Source organism: Anas platyrhynchos, chromosome 18 (assembly GCF_047663525.1).
Source record: "Anas platyrhynchos isolate ZD024472 breed Pekin duck chromosome 18, IASCAAS_PekinDuck_T2T, whole genome shotgun sequence".
NCBI classification, from domain to species: domain Eukaryota; kingdom Metazoa; phylum Chordata; class Aves; order Anseriformes; family Anatidae; genus Anas; species Anas platyrhynchos.
In genome coordinates this window covers 11,994,942-12,009,771 of record NC_092604.1, presented here as the reverse complement: position 1 = coordinate 12,009,771, position 14,830 = coordinate 11,994,942, and the positions used below count along the sequence as shown (strand labels likewise).

The 14,830-nt window shown below is 39.0% G+C and overlaps 1 protein-coding gene across 5 annotated transcripts in view; it reads left to right on the top strand.

Annotated features, from left to right (window-relative positions):
* The first annotated feature begins 1,785 nt into the window (after positions 1-1,785).
* TRAF1 (TNF receptor associated factor 1) overlaps positions 1,786-14,830 on the top strand; it is a 30,693-nt gene continuing 17,648 nt past the window's right edge. Inside the window, exons 1-2 of one of the 5 annotated variants that reach the window (XM_021276362.4) lie at positions 1,786-2,203; positions 3,036-3,108. In XM_021276362.4, coding sequence (XP_021132037.2) covers positions 3,086-3,108 — 23 coding nt within the window. In that variant the 5' untranslated portion in view covers positions 1,786-2,203; positions 3,036-3,085. Of the gene's footprint in view, positions 2,204-3,035; positions 3,109-14,492; positions 14,644-14,830 lie in introns of those variants that run through there. The other 4 variants (XM_027470667.3, XM_027470671.3, XM_027470668.3 and 1 more) reach the window with 4 other exon arrangements.

Genomic DNA, 14,830 nt, shown 5'->3' with positions numbered 1-14,830 from the left:
CTTAATATTTCCGAGTAATAAGCTCACACAGAACCTTTAAAATAAGGCAAACATTGTTAGTCTCATGATTATAAGACAGCAGTGTTAAATCAAGATGAAAAAGAAAATAGTCATGTTTCTACAATGAAAAACCAAGCATGTGATACAGGGGAACCCCACTCTGAGAGAGATCAAATCTAGTGTTTCCCCTTGCTGATGGTGTGCTAAGAATTTCAGTCGTTAACCAATTTGGTAAGTCCTCTTTCAAGATGTTGTTTATCATATCGTATATGATGTATTTCAACCAATTTTGAATACTTTTGAAGTTTTTGTATTTGATAGTGGTTGTTGTTTTTTGTTGTTGTTGTTTTTTGTTTTTTGTTTTTTTTTCTGATAGCATTGGTATGTTATTCATCTGTGTAGAGAAAATATATTATTTTAAAAACTGTTCACAGGTTCTCTTTTAGGAAGACCACATTTTGGATATAAACCCTGCAGTCTTGGTAAGACTTGTTTGAGCAATTATGATAATAAGTCACAATACTATAACTTGTATTACAATAATATTTAAAACTCACATGGAATTATACTTTGCTAGTATTCTTAATGGAACAGACTTCCCAGCTATGACCATGGCATTGAATCGTGCATAAAAGCTTATTTTCCAGATAGATAGTACAGTTTGTACTTGTTTTTTTCACTATGCTTCTTAATTTTTGAAAATATTTTGCCAGAAGAAATTGCTCCCCTTTTTTAATTTAGGCATTATGTCTTATACAAAGGAATATACACAGCTTTTGAAACACTCCCAGATTGCCACTCTGACAGAAACAGTAGAGGGAGCGCAAGAACATAGTTTTAATGTAGGTCCTATAAACATTAGTATGTTACCCCCTCATGTCCTAAAAAGAACTTCTGAAAGACATTTTTCAAATGTTCAATTACTGAAAATGCCTAGTGAATGAAAAAAAAAAGAAGTACCTTAGCCACCCCATAATCTCTCAGATTCTTGGCCAAATTTTAGATTTGATGGAGATGGTTTCATATTCAGGACTGTGTGATAAAGAGGGTGCAAAGTATCCTCTGACCAGCACAGAGTTTTGAGCATGAGTGTCTGCAAGCAGCGATACAGCCAGTTGGTCAGGATGCTGCATGCATTTTAAGGATAGCAAAATTACTCCCCATGGAGAAATGCAGTATGTGAGAACTGAGAATAGGAAATGTACTTCAGTGCTGCTTCCTGCCTTTTAGAGAGATAATCAAATAAATGCAGTTTAAAACCACAGAAATAAGGAAATTCAGAATTCAGCCTGAGAAAGTCCTCCTTTCCCCAAACTAACCTGGGCATTGTCTAGCAAGTGCATGTACATGGTAGCATGTACTGAGTGAAACTTAAGCTACAAATTAAAACATTTGTATCAAGCAGGAGATTTCTTCATATTAGAATTTCCTAGATTCTATGATTTTAGCATATACGCTTTGTGATATTTCAACAGACTAGGCTACGCTGCGGTTTAATTTTATAAGGTCAGCTCACTTCAAAAGGTTCTTACCACTGGGTATATTGTACTGATAATGGCACTGTGAATTTCTCAGAATTATTAGCCTTCCACTAAAAGAAATGTAAAAGTACAAGTAGGGATGCCTAAAGTAATTCTTTTGCATGAAGAAATCTTGCAATGCTAAAAAATACTGGAAGCAAAATATGTGCGGTAGCAGACCAGGGAAGCAGCATGTAAACTAATATAACCTGTATGAAGTAGATATGGGGAACAAAAATTAGGGAAATGAAAAATAATAAAACAAAAAGCCATAAAAGGGCAGCCTGTTTCTAAACCAGTAGGAGTTCAGCATATCAAGTCTTTGTAATGCTTTCATTTTACTCTTACCCTCCATCAGCCTGTCTCTTCAGTCTTGAAATCTCTAATTCTGCTGTAAACCTGGAGCACTGGAGGATTTACACGAACAAGATTCTGAGGCAGCTCCCCTGAGACTGTATTTTTGGGGGAAACGCAAAGTTTTCTGTTTATCTTCATAAGAGAACATGCTACAACACCTCTGTGTTTGGAAGATATGGTGCGTAAGTGCCTAAGGATTAGTGCATAAGCCATGGAAAAGGATAGGAATAATGCTTCTTCTAACGTATACGTTTGTCCTCCGTGCAAAATGTTTCTGCAGAATCCAGCACAGGTACCTGTCTGTCCTGTGTCATCTTGTTATTAAGGTAATTCTATATTCATAAGGTACACATCAGTCACTGCAAACAAAACTGCACTGACTTTAGATGGGATGTTTACACAATATTTGCAAAACCTGCACTGTTCAGATGGCTTTATCCTTACATCTAGTGGCTATTGCACATTGCAGTGGTCGCCTTCTTCTCTGTCACAGCGGACAAGTCAGAGGTTGCATATGTGTGGAGAATGTCTTCCTCTTCTGCTGTGGATAATCTTTGTCTGCTGTTATAAAATTATGTTTGTATGACTTTGCAAATGAAAGCAGCCAGTTCATCTACTGTCTGTGCAGAAAAAAAAAAAAAAAAAGAAAAAAAAAGTAAAAAAAACAAAAGTTTTATTCCTTAGGTTTTCCTTTTTTACACTTTTCTCTGGAATACCTCTTTGTGGATGTTCCATTGTCTTTTCCTGATGTTAACTAGTGCTATATTTATACTCTCTATGTTCTTGTCCAAAATAATAAAAAAAAAGAGTTCCCAAATAATATTTGTGCCATTCATTTGTATTTTAAAACATAGTAGACTGAACCAATGTCTACTGCAACATAGGTAGATTGGTAGATTTACAACAAATGCTATTTTGGCACTTGATGACTGAATTGGACAGTTAAAAAGCCTGCCTTGCCTCCAGGAAAGTGGCAGATGAAGGGCCAAATTACATTACATTCTCACAGCTGCTGGCACAAATCAGCTTAGTTCCCAGTAAAACTGAGAAAATAATTTGATACAAAGTACAGTTGCACATATTTGTATTTTTATTGACTAGTTGCCCAAAAGCAGCATGGCCAAGAACTTCAACATCACAGTTTTTCCTCTCTCTTAGGAGTATCTTCAGTCCAGAGTGATTAATATGTGGAAAGAAGAAGGTCACAGATGCACTTTTTAATTTTGGCTCTGTGAGTACTTTTTTAATCTTCTAAACTTTTCTAAGAAGCATAAGATAACACTATCCAATAATATCTGGATATAAACTGCAGAGTGAAGTACACTTAAATGCTCAGTGAGGTTGTTTAGGCAGTCTGCCTGTAAGCATTTTTACTTCTGAACTGTACTTTACATAAAAGCTTTACATGACAAGGAGCACGTCTTGTTTTCAGACATGACTTGTGAAATTTCAATTCTATTGATTATTTCAGTGAGACAGACCCCATAGAGTTTGTATTGTTCCTGAAGATCTAACAAATTAAATTACTGTATAAAAATGCTACACTTATTTTTTTTAAATCGACTGACTTGATAATTATCTTCAATCTTATTTGTTGTTGCTGCTTCTATCCAGTATTATCTACCCATTAGATAGAGATCATTACAAGATTGCCAAAATATTTTAAATGTGTATTTTATGTGTGTGTGTATTTAGACATTTAACCATGTGCAGTATGGAGGTTTGTGTACATATGTACATACTGATGTTGAAAGATTTATCTTTCTCATGTGGCATTGCCTGGCTTTCATATGAAAACCATGGGGGAAAGGTACATCTATTTCTTCATCTATTTGACACAGGAAAATTCCATTGGATCTAATCAGTAAGACAGGAAAAAATGGAAGTAGCACGGGATTGATTTTAGAATCTACTGCCATGCTAATCTTAGTGATTTGCAGTCAGAGAGCCCTGAGGTACGCAGCAACTCACAGGATTAATCTCAGAAAAAATAGAAATTCCTGGAAAAATCACTGCTTAGATGACTCATCTGTATTATGAAATGGAAATTATTTCAAAACACATTCTGTACTTACTGGGGATTCTGGACATCAGAAAGGCCCTTTTATATCTGAATTGTACACAGTGTTTTTCTATTCCTTGGTTGTTTATATACATGGTGTGCAAGTCTCCAAATGTTCCAGGCTTTGAGTCATAGGCTAATAGCTTTAGTGGTTCTAGAGAAACATGCGTTTGGCTACTATACTTTTGTATTCTATCCTGAGTCCAGTGTCCCTATGTGAGCTTACTGGTCTGCCTCCATATTAATGCACTTGTCCAGAGAGCTTTGTACTCCATCCAAATTTATTCTCACTTCTCTTAGAACAGCGATGGCTAACCTGGAGTCTGTCAGTTCTGGCAAGATGCCAAGGGCCATGTGTAAACAGGCTTTTTCTAAAATTCATTTATTGGCATAATAGCATGTTACAGTTGAAGTAGTCTCCAGAATGAACTTCAGAGTTGATTCTAGTGATATGCACAGATAATCTCTAAAAGTAGGGCCCACTGAAGTCAGTGAAATGAGTTTGGTCATTATACTTTTGTTCCTTTTTAATACATTTCCCAGATCAGTCTCTGAATAAGAAAATTCACCAGATGGCATTCTAACGTGATTCTCCTTGAATACTCTTGGCAGATATGTAAGACATGAATTAGATGAATTCCAGAGATAACAACTGTAAGGGTTATTACTAAATAAGCCTTTAAGTTCTTTATTTAAGTATTTTTCCATAAGTTTCCATTTCTATTTCATTGATTTTTCTAGATAGATGAGTGCAACAAAATGATTTCCCTCTTCATTGCAACCAGAAATTTGTCTAATTGATCCAAGCTAATAAATGATTGAACAGACCAATTCCACCCTATTATGCACAGTGACACATGAAACATTCACTTTTTAGGTCTGGTCATGAAAGCTGCTGTGCTGCATCTAACTACTGTGACTAATTTAGGAAGAGAGCCAAATGGTGCCATTCTCTGGCTGTTGCTTTACTAGCAGTGCAGAAATGATCTGTGAATACAACTTTCTGGATATATCAGAAAGCCTAAGTAGCCTGAGCCAGATCAGTGCTCTGTCAGAACTCTTTTGAGTTAGGAATACCCTACAGTTTTAGGAGAGGAATGCTAAGTCCCTGTATAAAGCTGTCACTTTTTATATTTAAGTGATTGTCATCATTCTTTCCTCCCTGACTTTAAAACATATCATGTTAAATACCAGGTGAAAAACAGAATTGCTTATGTGAGCCTATAAGATGCAAGTCCAAGTTATCACATCATTTTTATTTTGTTATGACAGTAAACACAATCTGAAATCATCTGGAAGAGGAGAAATAATTCATTTCATCATGCTGAGGTGTTTCCTCAGTGTATTTGGGCAAAGAAAAGCCAGGATATTGCACTGAAATTAATTTATCTCTCTTTATAGCAATAAAAGTGTTCAATATAGGCACAGCCTCTTTTCAGAGTCTGTAGGTGGGATCCTGCACTGGATGGAGAAATAAAAAACCCTGGGATCTAATCCTTAGTAAGACTTCAAGTTCAAAAATCTCTTTCCATAAGTAATCTCAAACTTTCCACAAACAACCCTGTCAGTAGATTCATTTATAGTATGGGTGTAGAAATGAACAGAAGAGATGAGTGAACACATACTAGGGAAATCCATTTTTTCATTTGAGTGAATATTATTTTGTAATTTAAAAAATCATTCTCTTTCTGAGGGCTGCCAACTTGGTGTTCATCCATTGCGAGTTCTCATTTGACCCTACCTACAGAGCCTTATTTACAGTCTATGTAAATGTTAGTGTTTACGCATGTCTCCTAGCAAAATGTGTTCTTAATCTCCCGCTGAATTCTTACACGAGAACACACTGAAATTTGGCATGGCCATCAGTTATTTTCCAGTAAAAAAACCACCTTATAGGAGCTACATATGCTTTCAATTTTTAAGATATTTAATAATGTTTTCACCTCTAATTAGGAGAAATATCTGGGTTTGGCTCTTTCATTCTCCTGGGAACCAAGAGTTTGGTTTTGCCAATTGCTGGGTCATTACAAAATTCCATTGCTTGTGTTAAATTTTGCTTTTCAAATTCTGAATGAACTTGGAATTTGGATACGTGTTTAAGCAGCAACCGATTTCCTGGAAAACGCTGTAAGGAATTAAACCCCACAACTTTCATGAAAAGAACATTCAAGTTTAGAAAACAATAGCAGAGAAATCTTGATTAAAGGTTTCTGTATTCAGCCCTTTCTTTTCTATCCCAGGAAGTATCTGTTACACACAGGTGGTTATTCATAAAGTAGTTGTATGTACCCGTGCTAGAAGCCATGAAATGCAGATTATCCCTCAGGTGCTGTGGTTCAGACTATGCTTCCTTTATGTGCTACTTGATAACTAAGCTGTCAATTTCTATCTTAAGGAAAGCAATCAAAATTTATATTTGATGCACTTTAAAAACAGCTGAGACAACGACAAAAATTGGGGTTTACAATGGAAAATCAGTTTTCTCTTAATGACAGCAGCCCCGCTGGCGCCGGTAAAAAGTTCTCCAAAAGAAACAGAGAGAGGCTTAGAGTTTGGATGTAGTACACTGCAAGCTGGTTTCGAGGAGCCCTGTCATGGACTTGTATTGTCTAATTTGGCTTTACAAGAGTAACCTCAACAGCGCATTCTTTCCACTGGCTATTATACGTTCTCTGCAATTTATACTGTGAGGCTATAGAGCACATCCTTGGCTAACGCAAATCAGTGTTACAATTATTTTGGAGAAGCTATACTTTTTATACTTGATATCCAGTTCTGTAGATGTAGTATTTCTTTTACCAATTCACAAAAAAAAAATAAAAATCAAAGAGAAAATATTTTATAAACATCTCACCCGCACACACATAGAGATTCACATTTCTCTATGCCAGTTTATACCTGCTGAAAGGTGATTTACAATGTATAGACATAAATGTTAGTTCTGCTGACAGACTGGGCATAAACTGCAGCTGTAACTGAAGAGTTGCACTTACTACGTGCCTGTATTGTCTGTCTCTGCCAGAGTCTGATTAGCCAGTTTTCCTTCATTATTTATAAAAAGCAATATGCCATAAAAATGTCATTTTCACTGCCCAAATCATAAAATTTTCCACAAAAGCTTACTGCTGCAGGGTCCTAGAAAATATTCAGACACATGCACTGACAGCTAGGTAGGAATAGGTATTCGTTTCCACTGTTCCTGTAATTCCCAAAGTTTGGAGCCACCAGTCTTTGTGATATTGAAAGGTATTTTGTTTCTAGCTCCAGTTAGTTTTGTTATATTAGAACAGTACATACTGAGGAATTAAGTAGCATTTGTAGTTTCTTTCAGTGCAAATGTGGGTTGACCTCTAGATAAATACTTTTGAAAGGGAACTGAAAGTCAGGAGGTCCATTTTGGTCCTGAATTTCACTAAACTTTCACCAAACATGCATCACGCCATGTGCAGCAACAGTTTTAGAGTACCATCTGAGGTAATAATTACTCTAGACTTTGGACTCTCTGAAGAATTGACTCTGTGGACCCACTTTTCACAGGTGTTGAACATCTACACTTCTACTTCAATTTAGGGTACAAATTCTCAACACTCAAGAACACCAAGTTGCACATGCCTTTAACTGAGCACCCGAGCCTGTACACTAGGTACGAGAAGTTATTTTGAAGCCTGTGGACTTTCAGCTTTCTTATGTATCTCCTTTTTCCGTGCTACATGGAAATGTACCTTGGCAGAGGTACCATTTGTTAATATTTGCAAAGTGCTTTGGGATCTTTGGGTGGAAGTCAGCTAGTGAAAGTGCTGCTCTTGCTCACAGCAGGGGCAGGAGGGGCAGGGAAGGGCATACTGACTGCTGCCACCTCGGCATGGCTCATTTTGAGCTGCCCAGGGTGCTCAGGCTCTTGTACAAGCATTTACTCCCATTGACAAGAGAAATCTGGAGATATATTTGTGGCAAAGATTTCAGCTCCTGGGATGAACCTCTTTGTGTACATAGTGACTGAAAAGGCAGTGCCTGTTTTCCTCTGCACCAAATACATGCAGACAGAGATATATTGTCAATGTTTTCAATATTTTCAGTATTTCAAACTTCGGTGTCCATGAACCTCACCGAGCTTGTGGTTATGTAAAACTGTTCAACCCAGGCTGATGGGGGAATCTTCTTTATGTCCCTAGTGTCACTTGTGGCTTCCTATCAAAGCTAATAACTTCACCATTTCACAGTGTCTGTATGGCACTGAAGAAGCCTGGCAGGATCAGCCAAGCTTCTGTTTTGGTCAGGAATCTCAAAACTGAGCTAGGATCAAAAACTTCCCATGGAAACTTGAGGGGTCAAATTAATCTCTGATGCAATTTAAAGGAGTAAAATGGATTAATACCAGAAACTTGGGAAGGTTCCTAAACCCATGTGAATTTAAAGCAAGTTCTTAGAAACCTGTGCTACTGTGCATCACTTCATTGTGTCTGTTGGCCATTTGCCCTGGATAAGCAATGCCCCAGCTGATTTTGGTGTCCAGTTCTGAACAGAACTGCTCTGGGGCGAGGCAGAGGGCAGTCCAGCTCAGGGCTCTGCTGGCCAGGCCTGGGCTTTGAAGCAAAAAAAAATTAAAAAAAAATCATGGTAATGGAAAATTTGAGATGTGATTTTAGATAAACAGATTAAAAAATGCTGAATTTCCATCCTGTATGTATCTTGTCACAAAGAAAATTCAACTTCAGCTTGTGAAAACTTTCACAATTCTGAACCATTGCACTAAGAAACCAATCTGCAATTTCTTCCAGGATGACCCATTGTTACTGAGCGTGAACAGATGGGAGCATTCATTTCCTAATCACTTTGTGCCCCATTCACTTGCTGTGGGGTTTCAACATCCAATTTGTGATGCATATATTCGACAGAGAGTTTCAAGGTTTGTTTTCTTGGCTGAATTCCAAGGACGCTGCTGGGAACTTGTATGTGATGATGTGATTTTGGAGTCCCATCTCTGGCAAAGCTGCCAAGATACTTGGCTTCATGAGAGGACTCTTTCTATTCCAGAATTTAAGCGCTAAGCCTGCTTGCCTCTGTCTGTTCAGAATATAGACCTGTCTTTCTCTTAGCCGGCTTTCTCCCACTTCCAACTTTACTCTTTCATTCAGGCGTCTCCTCTGTTTACAATATAATTTTCTTTCTCTTTTAGATTTCTCTTTAAAGACATTTTGTTTTGTGAACGCTCAGGAGTTTTCTTTCTGCAGCAGTGTTTAGATGGGAGGTTTGCTTCTCTGTAGAATACCATTTTCCTAGTGTGAAACCTTGGATAAAGCTTGGAAATTTTGTGTTCCCCAGGTTTCTTGCCTATAAAATACAGGCACAAATAGACATTGTAAGTGGTGGTATAGAAATTATTCAGGTTTATGAACCATGCTGAAAAATGCTATTGCAAAAATAAGCCTCGTGCTGTTAGTCACTTTCCAACAGCAAAGTTAATTATGGTCTCAGTGGAAGAGAAATGCAAATTAGTGAATAGTAAGTCTCTTTCTGCTTCTATTACATGTATAAAGATCATCTTTTAGGATGAGGGTGCTCTTATTAACAAAATGAGTAACTTCTGGCAGGGTTACGGAAAATTTACCATAGTCTCCAATATTCCCTCTATTCCTCTCATTAATGCAAATTAATGAAGACATTATTAAAGAAATCTCTTCTTTAACAAGAAAGAAAAAAAAAAAAACACGTTTTTTTTTCCACTAATTAGTCCCACTCAAATATACCACATTTTCTGATAATTATATAGTTTCTGTAACACACTGTACAAGTGAACTGAGCTATCAATAGCGTATCCACATTTTGCCAGCTGCTTTATAGTCAAAAGATGTTGAATCTTAGCTTTGTTTTTTCATGTTACATCCAGAGCATTGGAAGAGTGTTTTGGCAGGCTTCCCGCTGGGCACAGCTCCCATTCCCAGAGTTCTCTCCAAAGCAGTAAGAATGGAAATAAGCAGCTAAGAATTTTCCAGTTTAGATCAGACTCTGTGTATGTTAAGAGAAACAGAAGCAAAACCACAAGTACCAGCATAAGCCCTTGATGTAGACAGGCTGCAACAGAAAGCAGAGCTTAATCTAATGAAACTGTCATAAACTGTTCCATGTCAGCTTCACACATCTATACCCGCCGTCTGTCCCGCTGCAGAAACGTAGTGACTGAGACAGGTATACCACCATGAAGCTTCGTAATGTAAAAGAGGCCTGCATAATTAGGTTGCCTAATATCAGGCTCAGTAATCTTTTCATGATGTTTTTATGCTGAAGTAGTATTGCTTACAGGAAACTATCAGGGACAAGAAGAGAAACATTTTTCTACCCTTTTCTGTTCAATGGGATTCCTTGGCTTGTATAATGCCCAATTTTATGGGTAGTTCTTTTTTTTTTTTTTTTCCTGACAAATGCTGAAGAGTTATTCCAGAACATCTATTGTTTGGAGAAAAAAAAAAAAAAGTACTAGAACTACTAGGAAGCTGATGATAATACTATGCTACAAAGAATATGATCTGGAAAAATTTTGAGGCAGAGTGGGGATAAAGGAAAAAAAAATGATTCCCAATGTCTCTTTGAGGATTACAGTCCAGCTTTTATGGAATTTAATGGGAAACTTTCCATCTCCTGTAATATGAGTTGGACTAGGTCCTCAGGATATCACCATAATGAAGCAGAGCTTAAACTGGTAGTGGGCTCAGGCAGATACAAGAAAAACATTTAAAATCTTTTATTGGAGACAAGATTGAATTGTGGCAAAGCTGTCAAGTTTGCTGAGAATAACAATAAATCAAATTTCACGACTCTTCATGTTTTTATTTGAAAGTCTTGAAGATAAATTGATGAAATTTTACAACTTTGTTGTACTCCTACTGCGTGGGTTGCTAAAGTCTGGAAAGAATTAATAGCATAGAAGATAAAGAACAAACTAGTATCAGTGTTATGGACAGCCAGGGATCTTGACTTGGAGCACTCAGCTCCAGTTCCTGGAAGTACTGCATCTCACCAGGGCTGGATCTTCTTTATTAACAAGTTTTCATTCCTGTGTTTTACCAGTTTTTCAGGGTTCCTAGAACACATACACATTTCCAGATCATTTATACTAACTGAAAATTGTGTTTTCACTGAGTGAGACACCCCTATCTGCAGCATTTTTTTTTTCTGTCTGAAATGAGATTCTCAGCCCTGAAAATACTGCTTGCACTTAAAACAGATAGCATCTGAGCCTAAATTCCATTTGTAAATACACTAATAACTGTTTAATTAAAAAGCTCAAGCTCAGGGATGCCTTCAAAAGGAAAATACTGAAATCAAATATATTCCCTATGATCTTTTTTTGTTTTCTGGGATGTGTAAGTGATCATTCACCTTAAATAGTAACACAGTGCTCTGCAATGCTAGCATTGGTGAAATGGCTCTACAATGAAGTTAAGCTTCAAATTTTGGTCTCTCTCTGAGCCACATCCTGTTTTTGGTTAACTGATCTCATATGGGGGAAATTTACCAGAGGAAATATCTCTAGTTTGGAAAGTACCAAAAACTTATCTTTAGTTTCTTTCTGTAATTCAGCACCTTTTAAGATAGAGGTGTAATACTTTTGAGAACTCTCAAGGCTGAAGTGAAGGAGTGAGCTAACTGCACAGAAAGGAGGCCTTGTAGGTTAGTGGCACACAGTGCCCCTTCATCCCGAAACAGATACTGTCCCATGGGTGTAACATCAGTCTTTCTGAAATGATTAACTTGCACCTCTCCGTATTCTGAAAGCTTAAAAATGCCACGTCCAGAGCTATTTTTAAAACTTCTTGAAAGATTAGCTCACATCCTGGTAGAAACTGTCTGTGCCAGATTAACTTGCCATGACTTTTAGCAGCCCTAATTATAAAGCAATGAAAGCAAATATTTCAAGCCCTACAAACTAAGCCAGATCACACTTTCCACACAGACTCGTTAGTTAATACGGGCCCTTGATGACTCTGCATTCAGAGCATCTACAAATACATTTGCAGCATAGAGAAGTAAAGAGAAGGAAGTGGAAATGAAAAGACATTACATGTGATTCTGAAAGTATTAATAGGGCAAGTCTTCCTACTCACATAAGTGGATCTTGATATTTAAATTGGAAGTCTTAAAAATAACTTTAATAGAACTGACATCATGTTCCTCTTCCACAATCTTATTGCCAAATCTTATTAACATCCTAGCTGTTAAAGAGGTTACACGTGCAGGTACTATGGCGCATACACAAGTAATTGTACACCCACACTGCTAAACGAGCCATTTTCTTGTGCTGTGACAGCATTACTAAACTGCACGTGATGCTTTTCATCTGGTGAGATCTAAGTGGTTTACAAAAGGAAACAAATGGTGCTCCCTCTTTGCAGATTGGAAGGTGGAAGCATTCACTTGGCTAGTGGTTTATCCAACGACACTCCAGTGATGTGTGGCAATAAGCCAGAAGGATACTCTAAAACAAACTCATGGCAGTTGGCTCCATCAGACCTATGTTTTCTTCTCTCTAATGACAATTTCCTTTGCATCATCATATTTAAACCATTAAAACCTTAAACAATAATAATAATAACAAAGTCACTTTTTTGACAAAGTGAAGGATCAGATTATTTTCTTGGAAACAGTCTTGCATCCTGATTCCAGTGAGGCTACAGGGTGGAACTGAAAATAGTATTTGGCCCACAAATGATTTTATTAAATAAAACAGGGTGAAAGAAATCGTGAACGTAAACATAGGAAACTTCTTAGATAATGCTTCCAAGAATGGGACTTCTATTATTAAAAATGCTAGGCATCAGAAGATGGTCATTCTCTGTCTCCAAGTCCCATGAATGTGCTAGTATACAGCTGTGAAAAGATCCTGCCCGTGCAGCAAATGAGCTGAAGTATGCTGTGTTACAGACAGCAGAGCCTGAAACGGTAAAGAAAACTGAGCAGCTATCTGCCCTTCATAGGGATGCCATGTACATCTCTTGTGTTCTGAGTATATCTTTAATACTTCCTGTTATTTTCAATTAACCACAAAGATGATTGAAAATAAAATTTGCTATCTCAATCATTTTGATTTTTTTTTTTTTTCTTGGTAACAGGTTTTGTTAGCCTCTGTTCTGCAAATAGTGACAGGCTTGGTGCTTATAGTATCCTCACAGTACTGCATAGTTATAAGATTATTTTTTTCCTGTGTGCATATACATATCTGGTATATCAGCCCTATAAAGGATAAATATATATCCTATCCCTGGACCTGGCCATCTTTTTAGAGTTATTTTCTTGGACGTATATATTTTTTAAAATTAAGTTGCCCTTCTGCAGTCTCAAAAAATGCTTTGTTTATTCCTCTTTTGCTTGACGTTGTCCTTTTGAGACAAAATGTAGAAGTTTAATGGAATTCTTTGCTGGGAAATCTTCACTAAACCCAGCATGCGCGCAGTAAGGGAACACATGGAAATGAATACATGTTGCTATATCAGCCAGGCAAACAAGCTGAGTCACACACAGCTGTGTGAGCAGAGTTGATGAATATTCCTTTTTTCTTTGTGAAAACACATGAATATTGTTATGAATATGTATTCATAACAATGTGAGGAGAAAAAAAAAGTTCAGGAATTAATTCCAATGTTTCTTCTAGCAGTGCAACAAAGCACTACAGCGTTCACTTACGTAATGAGGGCTCTCCCTTGTTCCCAGAATATCCCCACTTTCCAAGCTATTATTTAATACAGCTCTGGTTAGCTTTATATTTGGTAATCTGCAATTATGTGGGGCAGACAATCACCCAGGGCAGCTATTCCACATGTGGCACTTAGGGAGGTATCAGAGCTCAGTTGGACACTCACTGATAAGTAACCTTGCAGGCTGGCATAAGCTACCTGGATGCAAACCAAGCGAAGCGTCTAGGGCACCAGCTCCTCTTTTTGCCTTTAGTTGTCAGCTAGGAGTCCCCCCCAGTGGTATTTCCCAAATTTCTTTCACAGGGAAGAACTAAGAGATTTGCATCTGAAAGTCTCTTCTGACTGAATCATAGTCCATGTGGTTGCAGCATGTGATTTCGGTGTAAACTTGCCTTATCCTGATAGTGAAACTTCCTTTTCTAGAAATCTTCCCTGCGCTATGAGCATCTGAGAAGGATTTGCATACCTTGTTTAACTGGCCTTGTGTTAGCTTGTTACGAATATCAACTGCATTTGAGAATAGCTGGAGGGCAGAGGCACGGGGAGGATCCCCAGGAGGAAATTCAGGCACCCAGCTTTACTCTGAGCACTCGGATTTCCCCCGAGCAGAGCAGACGGAGGTGCTCGGGGTGCAGCTTTCACTCCAGCCCCGCACTGTGAGTTACGGGGCCAGGTCGCGGTGTCACCCAGCCACAACAGCACCGCTTTCAGGAACCACCACCACACCTAACGCACTCCTTCTTTTAGCTGTCCTGAGGGGACTTTGAGCCCTTGGGGCCTTTCCACGCTCACTCCCTCAGCTCCTCGCTGGGGACAGGCCCAGATCTGCCTCCCCCCGGGGCTCCCCGGGCCGCCTCCACGCCCGCTTCAGCCGCCCCCGGCGGGCAGGGCCCGGCCTCGCCACCGCCCCCACCGGGGCGGCCCGAGGCGCCTCACGCCGCTCCCCGCCCGGCCCCGCGGCTCTCCCCGCTGCGTGCCGAGGGGCCCGGGCCCGGCCCCGGCCCCGCGGGACCAGGTAAGGGGAGCGGGAGGGAAGGAAGAAGGGAGGGCCCCGGCCCCGCCTCAGGCCGCCCCGGCCCCGCTGAGGGGACGCCCGCAGCCCCTCGGCATCCTCGGGCCTGGCGGGTGGAGTGGGGGGGAGGAGGAGGAGGAGGAGGAGGAAGGAGGAGGAGGAAGAGGCCGGCCCTGCAAAGCCTGTGGGT